Here is an 11371-nt window from a genome sequence, read left to right as displayed (position 1 = left end):
TGTCTACGTCACTACAAAGGCTACAGCTACCAACACAACATTAAGTGTGCTACTGTGTAGATGCTCCTACCAGTTGGTCTGGATCATCGGTCCCCTGCTGCTGTATGCAGTCAGTACTGTTCGCTCTACTCATTACAGGGCTGGGCTCACAGCTGAGATCATTCTGAACATCAGGGAAGCAGCAGTGAGGGAATAATACATCAACAGACAAACATACAAGGCACACAGTGCTTAGCCCAGTAAAATATCAGAATCAAACATTATATGCACACACACACACACACACACACACACACACGCGATAAATCGACACAAAAATAGACTCCACTGTGATGAAAGCGAACTTCAATTAAACCCAGCAAAGCTGTTGAACAGTTCTTAATGGAATGGATTAGTAAATTTAAGACCATTATCAAAAATATAAGATTTGAGATTACTTAAGCATATTGAAAATTGAATACCATTCTCTTCACTCTGATGTGGAAGAGAGGAGAGCATCTTGTAACAGGGCTCAGAGTCAAAATGGGACAATGTTATTAGGCTCATTTTCTTTGGAATAGAGGTGGCTGGTTGATAGATTGGGGTGTTGGGGTGGGGGGGGGGGGGTGAGAAGGATAGATTAAAGAGAATATGAAATGAAGGCATTGTAAAGCCAGAGCGCGAGGAAAGTTGCAGGATATTGGGAGGGGAGTTGAAGGGGGGGGGGGGGGGGGGGGGGGAAGGAACGGGGTTAACCACTCTGCCTTATAGTGCAACAGGCAATGACTTTACAAAAAGGCAAGAGGTAATATATATATATATACATATATAAAAGCCAATAGATATTTTGACAAATCAGTGAAAGTACACTGAGATACGAGGACACAGACGTTGTTAATAGGATATTTACATTTTCCTCAGATGACTGAACAACCATGAAAGTACATTTAGATAAGAAAAGGTTATTATAGTTACCAATTATGGTTGAAACTGGAGACTTGCGACTCACCTTTGGTGAATGGTGTCAAAAGTAAGGAAATAATATTTACAACTACACCTGGTTAGGCACTTGATGTACCCTAACCTTCAGTACTCCGAATTGTTTTGCTTTAGGCTGCGATGGATATAATGGGCTAAATAGCCTCTCAGAGCCACACGTTTCAATGATTCTTGATTAGTACGGTGTCAGGGGTTATGGGGAGAAGGGAGGAGAATGGGGTCGAGAGGGAAAGATAGATCAGCCATGATTGAATGGCGGAGTAGACTCGATGGGCCGAATGGCCTAACTCTGCTCCTGTAACTTATGAACCTACCAAAAATACTTTTCAATGATAAACAGGATTGGGGTGGAAGGGGGTTACCTCTTCTGCAACCTGGGCAATAACCTCACAGAAAGGCAAGATATAATATACTTTAAAAGCTAATAGATATCATGACATTTCAGTGAAGTAGCAGCTCCATTAGATACCACAAAATGCTGGAGTAACTCAGTAGGACAGGCAGCATCTCTGGAGAGAAGGAATGGGTGACGTTTCGGGTCGAGACACTTCTTCAGACTGACCCGAAACGTCACCCATCCCTTATCTCCAGAGATGCGGCCTGTCCCACTGAGTTACTCCAGCATTTTGCATCCACCTTCGATTTAAACCAACATCTGCAGTTCTTTCCTACACGCTCCATTATATATGTCAGGTGTATACAGTAAACAGTTAAGTCCCCTGACATAATGCACTAATAGGTTAAATACATTGTTTAACTTAGTTTCAAATGGCAACATAAAAATTGGGCCAATTGCAGTATCACGCACACCACATGAATCCTCCAGGGTGGAACTGTAGTGTTGCTTCATCTCCTGCTTTTATACTGACCTCAGGTGCTGCATCTAAGGAGGTTGTGTTCTCCCCATGACCTCATGGGTTTCCACCACATGCCAGAGTTCACTAGCTATGATAAATTACCTTTCAGTCCCAGGTAGCGGCAAAGGCAGCGATGGAGATAGAAAAGCAGCAAGAGGAAATAAGTTGAAGGACTCCCGGGAAACAAGGTGGGGGAGGGGAGGGGAGGGGGAGATGGGATTGCCGAGTTGGAGACCAGCATGGGCTGGCAGGCCAAAATTGATGAGATAGGGTGGAGAGAGTGTACAGACATAAAACTGCACAGAATAAAGAATACTTTTAGTTGGAAAATTGGAGAGAGTTGGCAGACATGGACAAATGGATTGAGGTAAACGGCCAAATTACAAGTGGAGGAAGAATTGAATGTTAATACGAGGATGATGGCATGGAAAATGGGTTAAAATGCAATTTGCATCTCTCGTGCGAGATGTCCCTTCATTTAGGAAGAACTAATTTACACATGGGACATTGTTCATCTTAAAGGGCCTGTCCCACTTACGCGACTTTTTCGGCGACTGCTGGCACCCGTCATAGGTCGTTGCAGGTCGCCGAAATTTTTTAACATGTTGAAAATCCAGCGGCGACCAGAACAAGGTACGACTCTTTGGGCAACTACTCATGACCATACAGGCTTCACCCCGCGACACGTCGCCTGTATGGTCGTGAGTAGTCTCCTCAGACACCCAAAGAGTCATAGCATCTTTCTGGTCACCACTGAATTTTCAACATGTTGAAAATATTTCGCCGACCTGCAACAGACTATGACGGGTGCCGGCAGTTGCCGAAAAAGTTGCGCAAGTGGGACAGGCCCTCTAATCCGTCCATATCTACACTGCATAAAGAAAACTGTTCCATATTAACTATTTGATCTTTGGTGTTAAACGGTTAATTCTTAGCTCTCTTCTGTGTACACAACTGCAGCGAATAGTCCCAGATCCCTGTGAAAAGCCAACAGCTGATAAGGCAGGGAAAACTCCACGCAGAAACCCCCTTTACAATCTCTCCGAGTTACCACTGACTTTTTTTCTCAGCGTTCTGAATAAATTTACAAATTCTGCATTTTCCCCGACACTCACACTCAAGATTGTTGAATGGTCTCCTACTGACTCACTATATGCGGCCAAAAGGAACCAACTTTCTGAATGACCCGAACGTCACAATATATCAAGAGTCGAGAGTCAATAGTGGTTTATTGTCATAGATCCCAGACAGGTCAATTAAATTCTTACTTGCTGCAGCATAACAGAATATGTGAATATGTAAATGTTGTATATAACAGGGAAAAAAAAAAAAAGTTGAAGAAATAACAAATATAGTTCAAATAACGAATAAGTCTTTTGTAGTTCAGAGCTCATAGCTTATTCGTTGTGTTTAATAGCCTGATGGCCCAATATATACACAAACGTTGCATTTAATAGCCTAAAATATGCACAAACCGAGTTGAAAAGGAACAAATCCACTGAAAAAGATAACTGCACAATGTACAAATGATTTATATTGATATTAAGCTCTTGGGGGGAAAAAATGAATATCAGAAAAAATAAAATCATGTGGCAGCTACAATTAAAATCCAACTATCTTGAGTGCTAGTGTCGGAGAAAATGCAGAATTAGTAAATTGATTCAGAATGCTGAGAAAAGTCAGTGGTGACCCAGAGAGATTAAAAAAAAGGGCTTCAGCGTGGAGTTTTCCCTGACTTATCAGCTGTTGGCTTTTCACAGGGATCTGGGACTATTCACCGTACACAGAAGAGCTAAGAATGAACCCTTTAACACCAAAGATAATAGTTAATATGGAACATTTTTCTTTATGGAGTGTAGATATGGATGCATTAAAGATGAACAATGTCCCACGCGTAAACTAGTTCCTAAGAGACATCTCACACTAAAGATGCAATTTGCATTTTAACCCATTGTCCACACCATAATCCTCATGGTAACGTTCAATTCTTCCTCCATTTGCAATTGGCCGTTTACTTCAATCCATTTGCCAATATTTGCCCACTCTCACCAATTTTCCAACTAAAACTATTCTCTATCCTGCACAATTTTATGTCTGTACACTCTCACCATCCAATCTCTTCAATTTTTCAACAAATTTGATATTTCCTATGCTGCAAAAATGTCTCATTGTACATCACCATACACCGTCACCATCTCATCCCGGCTTAACAGGGATCTGGGGTCCAACCAGCAAATAACTGAAGGGGTCGTTGTCTCCCTTCCTGGACTTGAGGGGAGGGAATATCTGTACAACTAATGTGCCTGGTCAAAGTTGTGCCTGGTCAGAGTCATGCCTGGTGTGATCAGAAATCACCACCTGAGCTACACCTTATCTAGGACGGAAGAAAAGCATTGTAATGCCCCTGTCCCACTTAGGAAACCTCTGGAGACTTTGCGCCCCACCCAAGGTTTCCATGAGGTTCCCGGAGGCTTTTTGTCAGTCTTCCTACCTGCTTCCACTACCTGCAACCTCCGGCAACCACCTGCAACCTCCGGGAACCTTGGGTGGGGCGCAAAGTCTCCAGAGGTTTCTGTTCAGGTTTCCGAAGTGGGACAGGGGCTTTTCTTCATCATTACAGCATCCATGCTCTGCAACTTGCTACCCACCAGCATTCATGAGGTAGGTTTGCCAGAAGCACTGTAATGATTCAAAAAAGTAGAACAGTGCCATCTTTGAGTTATGTGTAGGAAAGAACGGCAGATGCTGGTTAAAATCGAAGGTAGACACAAAATGCTGGAGTAACTCAGCGGGAGAGGCAACATCTCTGGATGGAAGGAATGGGCGATGTTTCGGGTCCAGCAGGGTCTCGACCCGAAATGTCACCCATTCCTTCCCTCCAGAGATGCTACCTCACCCGCTGAGTTACTCCATCTTTAAGTTAAATAGGGACAGGCTATGAATGCTAAACTACCTAGCGAGGCCCATGTACTTAAATAGAAAAGCTCAGTGAATAGTGCATTGAGATCATAGAACCAATGATATGATGCACCAATATTAAACTGGATGCTGTGGCATAAACATAATCTATCTTCAAGCAAACCATATTCAATAGCAGAGATAAAACAAATATTTGTTGAGTGTAAAAAAGGGACTCCCTCGTTCAGGAGTGTGATCTTTTGTGAGATATTTCCTGGGGAAATCCTAGAAAATCAAAAGCAAGTTCATGTGCTTTGTGGGATATATTATATCGGAGTGAAGAACGATTTGGAATAATCTAATCAACGTAGGTTTTTTTTTGAAGAACAAGAATGAACGAATGATTTCCTGTCCCTCTGCCGACTTGCACTCGGCTCGATTCAAGGATCAATTTACAATTCGACAAAGGGAGAAACTAAAATTTAAACTTGGAGGATCTGTTGTCTCAAAAATACAAAGGGTTGGATTGATCAATTCTTCGTGTACCAGCCATGGAAATTTACTCCGGGATTTGAAGTGCAAAGGTAAGGAAAGGTGACGACAGGTGATAAAGACCACCAGATCGAAGGAGGACACATTGCCAACACTTTTGTCAAAGATCTGGCAAGTCGCGGGATGGCAACACTGCTACAGGTCGAAGGAATGAGGACTTCCCATCTAAAATAGCTCAAAGTGCGGAGGTAGCATGGATCACTGGGTCTCCGTCGGTCAGTCACTTTGTTAAACAGTTGGCTGGGGGTCCACTAAAGTGTAAACCATGATATTGTCACTGCATCGGCCCGGCATAAAGTGGAAAATTCAAAATGACGATTACCCCTCACAGCAGGGTAGTGGAATATCTGAAGAATCCCACTTAAAATAGTGATGGGCTTCATGATGGAGCCAAAATGACACCTTCAAGTCAATTCAGAATGAAAATCTCTGTGCACTTGGACCGAGTACAATATACAACAAACATGGTGTAGCTCCAGAGCAGTCTTTTGTCCATACTGGTTGGAGCGTTGATTTGATCAAACCAAATCGCAGAAAATGCACGATAGCACGCTCACATTTCAAATACCTCCTCCTGCAATGGAGCTATTAAGTCTGTGCAATTAGTTGTGTGCCCTTAACTTAGGTATGCAGCTCGTCATTATACCCTCTGTAGCATATTTGGTAGGCACTTGTAACTGCACCACGAGTAACTTAAACAAGGCGGATCGCATTAAATAGCTATGGCAAATAGTAGGATTTCAAATCAAAACTCAGCAACATTAAGTGTTTAAGAAGGAACTGCAGATGCTGGAAAATCGAAGGTAGACAAAAATGTTGGAGAAACTCAGTGGGCGAGGCAGCATCTATGGAGCGAAGGAAATAGGCAACGTTTTGGGCCGAAACCCTTCTTAGTAACATTAAGTGTTACCTGGCTGAGGTACTTAGGTCAGAGACAACAGATATAGAATGTGTTTCTCATCCCACTGTGTATCACTGCACAGATCTACTTTGTATATTGCACATTACACTACTGTTCAGAATTGCTAAGATCTACCACAAAGGCTTACCAAAGGAATTTCAGTGGACGTTTTGCCCTATCTCTAAGCAAATTCTTTGGTGGATGGACCTTTGGGAAAGAGACGAGGAGGAATTCCTTTAGTCAATCTGTGCCAATTAGTGAATCTGAAATTCATTGTCACAGACGGCTGTGGAGGCAAAGTCATTGGGTATTCTTATAGCGGGGATGAACCGATTGATTAGTACAGGTATAAAGGATTTTCGGGAGAAGGCAGGAGAATGGGGTTGAGAGGGAAAGATAGATCAGCCATGATTGAATGGCGGAGCAGACTCGATTGGCCGAATGGCCTAATTTTGCTCCTATGAATTTGACAACGTTTGGTTTTACAATCACAAGCAGAATATCCAAGTGCTAATTCTTCCATCCCAGGACCTTCTCCTATTTAGATGCATCTACACAAGGACGATGAATGGTGCCCTCATTGAGCGTTGGGTCGTAACAAGCTAAAGAGCCCAAAAGACTCATCACTGGTATGAACAAGAGGGACATTACCTCCTCATCACTCTCGAGTTCCAGTCCGGCATCCAGGAGGTTTAGCTCATACTCTTCCCGGCGTAGCCTCCGGTCATCCTCCGGAAAATCCGAAGGCTGCATATTAAGGTCGATGTCCACTTCCTGCTGCCGATTCTCCACCGAGCCCCGGTGACGCGAGCTCAACACCTTGCGGCTCGATTTCTTATACTGATACACCAGCACGTAATCCACGTGGCGCTTTCCATCTTCGAAGTACAAGCCGCTCGTCAGATGGGCATCCGTGTCTGGAGAGAAGGCGTTCAGAACCTGAGGGGGGGGGGGGGGGGGAAACCAAACAAGAAAATCTCATACGGACCCATCCATTTTCAAAGTTTCAATGACTCACACATTCAACGGAGAGGGCAGGAGAATGGGGTCGAGAGGGGATGGTGGAGGAGACTCGATTGGCCGAATGGCCTAATTTCGCCACAATCAAAATGGCCACAGTCTAAGAATAAAGGGGAGGCCATTTGAAACTGAAATGAGAAAAACTTTTTCACCCAGAGAGTTGTGAATTTGTGGAATTCCCTGCCACAGAGGGCAGTGGAGGCCAATTCACTGGATGAATTTAAGAGAGAGTTAGATAGAGCTCTTGGGGCTAGCAGAATAAAGGGATATGGGGAGAAGGCAGGCACGGATTACTGATTGTGGATGATCAGCCATGATCACAACGAATGGCGGTGCTGGCTCGAATGGCCGAATGGCCGCCTCCTGCACCTATTTTTCTATGATTAATCTAAAGTCAGGCACAAAATGCTGCAGTAACTCAGGCACCATCCCGGGAGAGAAGGAATGGGTGACATTTCGGGTCGAGAACACTTTGCACAGGCCTCCAGTCAGAGTAATGCCCCCCTGTCTTCTATGATGTAAAGCTGACAGCAGCCGCTGGCTCATTGGGATGGAGCCTTCTTGGAGTCAAGTTGCTTGTGAATACAATGGTATTACGTAATTTCGTTCAGACCGAAAGGTCTGAATGACAATAAAGGAATCTAATTCAAATCAAATTCAAATTCAAATTACAGGTGGTAAACTCTATCTTGGGCTAAATACTGGCACGGGACCAATAGTTGTCAAACACCGCAAGGGAAAGTTGAAATGAACTTTTAAGAGAGAGTTCAAGAGGGAAGGTGGCCGCAAAGACTGTTGTGCACCCATCCTTAGAAAGGAGACTTGACTGGAGAAAAATTAGCCTTGATTTAGCATGTTTCAGTCAGCATTCCTTCAGTATTGCTCCAGTACATTCGTCTTTATCTTTGCTGCTCATATCTATGGAGTGAGACTGGAGTTCTCCACTTTCTGCACTTGCAAGCAATGATCGTAATCACTGGATTAACATCGAACATGTGAAATGCATGAATCACTTGGAACTAAAATAATATATGGTTGTTTAAATCTTGGGTGAATGGAATCATCACCTTTTGTCGTGTATGTAGGGCGTAAATGTTGTGTTTGGAGGGGCCGGGGGGGCAAGGAATGAAATCTCTACAGTCATCTTAATGATGTCTCCCTGGGTAGGCTTTAGACATTAGAGATACAGAACGGAAACAGACCCTTCGGCCCACCGACCAGCGATCTCCCCCGTACACTAGCACTATCCTACACACACACTAGGGGAATGTAACATTTTACCAAAGCCAATTAACCCACAAACCTGTAGGTCTTTGGCGTGGGAGGAAACCGGAGCACCCAGAGAAAACCCACGTGGTCACGTATGAACTCTGTACAGACAGCACCCGTAGTCGGGATCGAACCCGGGGCTGTGAGGCAGAAACTCTACCGCTGCACCACCCTGCTGTGGGCACTTGGGACAACTTCCCCCTCACAACTACAGAAGAGTGTTGTGCGATCTTCCCTCCTGGGAGAGCAGACAGGGCCCAGGTTTAACGTGATATCCAAAGTATCAGCATTGGCTTGATTTTTCTTCTTTCTGCTCAATTTTAGACTTGAATGCAGACTCTTTCGAGATTAGCCTGTACAACTGAGCAACAGCTGGTTATATATAAAGCCAACCCAGGCAGACATCAATAAGATGGCTGTAGAGATTTCATTCCTTGCCCCCCCCCCCGCCCTTCCAAACACAACATATATGATAAATAGTTTAGTTAGAGCTTCAGCATAGAAACGGGCCATTCAGCCCACCACAACTTTGATCACCCATTCACACTAGTTCGATGTTATCCCACCTTCACATCCACTTCCCTACACACTAGGAGCATTTTACAGATGGCCAATTAACCTACAAACCCACTCATCAGCTTTTTGTGTCTATCTTATGCAAAATGGTGTTCCGCAGGGGACTGTACTGAGATGGACGACTAATTCAGACAAAAATATTGACTCGCTGAGCTACTCCAGTACTCAGTTCAGTGCAGTTTATTGTCACGTGTACCGAGGTACAGTGAAGAGCTCTTGTTGCGTGCTAACCAGTCAGCGGAAAGACAATACACGATTACAATCGAGCCATTCACATTGTATAGACACACGATAAGGGAATAACATTTAGCGCAAGGTAAAATCAGTAAAGTCCCGCATCCAGAGTTTCTTGTTTCTACAGACGGATATATAGGTTGCTCATTAATAAGTTTGCGGACGACACAAAAACCGGCTGAGTTGGCGAAAGTGAGGGAGATCAGCAAAGGGTTCAGCAGGATATAATCCCGGTGAAATTGTGGGGAGAGAAATGGCAGATGGAGTTTAATCCAGATCAGTGCGAGGGGTTGCACCTTGGGTGGTCATAAGGTCATAAGTGATTGGAGTATCATTCTGCCCATCAAGTCTACTCCGCCATTCAATCTGATCTATCTCTCCCTCCTAACCCCATTCTCCTGCCGTCTCCCCATAAACCAATATCTACAGTATCTATCTCTGCCTTAAATATATCCACTGCCTAGAGGGTGTGAGCTTTAGTGAGAGGTTGCGTAGGCTGGGTCTCTATTCTTTGGAGCGCAGGAGAATGAGGAGTGATCTTATAGAGGTGTATAAAATCACGAGAGGAATAAATCGGGTAGATGCACGGAGTTTCTTGCCCAGAGTAGGGGAAAATCGAGGACCGGAGGACATAGGTTCAAGGTGAAAAGATTTAAATGGAATCTAGGGGTAACTTTTTCCACACAAAGGGTGGTAGGGGAATGGAACAAGCTGCCAGAGGAGGCAGCTGAGGCTGGGACTATCCCAGCATTTAAGAAGCAGTTAGACAGGTTTGGAGGGATATGGACCAAACACAGGCGGGCGGGACTAATGTAGCTGGGACATGTGGATGGTGGGGGCCAGTTGGGCCGAAGGGCCCGTTTCGACACTGTATCACTCTATGACTAAATGCGGGCCAAGTTTTTTGGAAATGTCTGGAGGGATGTGGGCCAGGCCATGGGTAAATGTGACTAGTGTAGTATGATAAGCTAGTCAGGACGAAGGACACAAAACGCTGGAGAAACTCAGCGGTCAGGAGAAAAGGGAAAAGGTGATGCTTCAGGTCGAGACCCTGCTTCAGACTGAGAGTCAAGGAAGAGGGAAACGAGAGGGATGAAAAGGAACAGAACAAATCAGAGGCGGCACCGATGACCAAGGAAAGATGGAGCAAAATGAGAAGGATTCTAGAGATTAATCCAATCACCCAAAACTTCCGCATAAAATCTACCTTCGTTGTTTACATATTTTACATAAAATCTACCTTCATCGTTTACGATCTTTTGCATTAAATATCACATTTGACACAGCAACTGTATCATCGTACCACAACTAGAGAGCAGTACTGAACTACTATCTACCTCATTAGTGACACTCGGACCATCTTTGATTGGACTTTACTGGCTTCACCTTGCACTAAACGTTATTGCCTTAACATGTAACTGTAAATGGCTCGTTGCAATGATACATTGCCTTTCCGCTGACTGGTTAGCACGCGACAAAAGATTTTCACTGTATTTCACTGTGAATTAACACGACAATAGACTAAAAAAAACAAACGGACTGAGATGCAAGGAACTTCCCATTTTGAATTCACTAATGTTGCATTTACATTTCAGCACGCGCAATGCACTTGCCCTCATTCATCTAGTATTTAGCATCTTTATTGAAACATACAAGATTAAGGGTTTGGACACGCTAGAGGCAGGAAACATGTTCCCGATGTTGGGGGAGTCCAGAACCAGGGGCCAGTTTAAGAATAAGGGGTAGACCATTTAGAACGGAGATGAGGAAACACTTTTTCACCCAGAGAGTTGTACATCTGTGGAATTCTCCACCTCAGAAGGCAGTGGGGACCAATTCTCTGGATGCTTTAAAGAGAGAGTTAGAAATAGCTCTTAAAGATAGCGGAGTCAGGGGATATAGGGAAAAGGCAGGAACGGGGTACGGATTGTGGATGATCAGCTATAATCACAGTGAATGGCGGTGTTGGCTCGAAGTGCCAAATGGACTACTCCTGCACCTTATTGTCTAAAATGATGAGGAAAAACATTTTCACCCAGAGAGTTGTGAATCTGCGGAATTCTCTGCCACACAAGGCAGTGGAGGT

The 11371-nt window shown here is 44.2% G+C and overlaps 1 protein-coding gene across 5 annotated transcripts in view; it reads right to left on the bottom strand.

Annotated features, from left to right (window-relative positions):
* ano1 (anoctamin 1) overlaps nt 1–11371 on the bottom strand; it is a 173824-nt gene that overhangs the window by 113468 nt on the left and 48985 nt on the right. For 3 of the 5 annotated variants that reach the window (XM_033038711.1, XM_033038710.1, XM_033038712.1), the window contains 2 exons: nt 6838–7125; nt 71–163 (listed from right to left, as the gene is read on the bottom strand). In XM_033038711.1, coding sequence (XP_032894602.1) covers nt 71–163; nt 6838–7125 — 381 coding nt within the window. The remainder of the gene's footprint in view (nt 1–70; nt 164–6837; nt 7126–11371) is intronic. The other 2 variants (XM_033038714.1, XM_033038713.1) reach the window with 1 other exon arrangement.

The sequence above is a fragment of the Amblyraja radiata genome, chromosome 20 (assembly GCF_010909765.2).
Source record: "Amblyraja radiata isolate CabotCenter1 chromosome 20, sAmbRad1.1.pri, whole genome shotgun sequence".
Classification (NCBI taxonomy): Eukaryota; Metazoa; Chordata; class Chondrichthyes; order Rajiformes; family Rajidae; genus Amblyraja; species Amblyraja radiata.
Note: the sequence above shows the minus strand (reverse complement) of the source record. Positions and strands in the feature narration are given on the sequence as shown.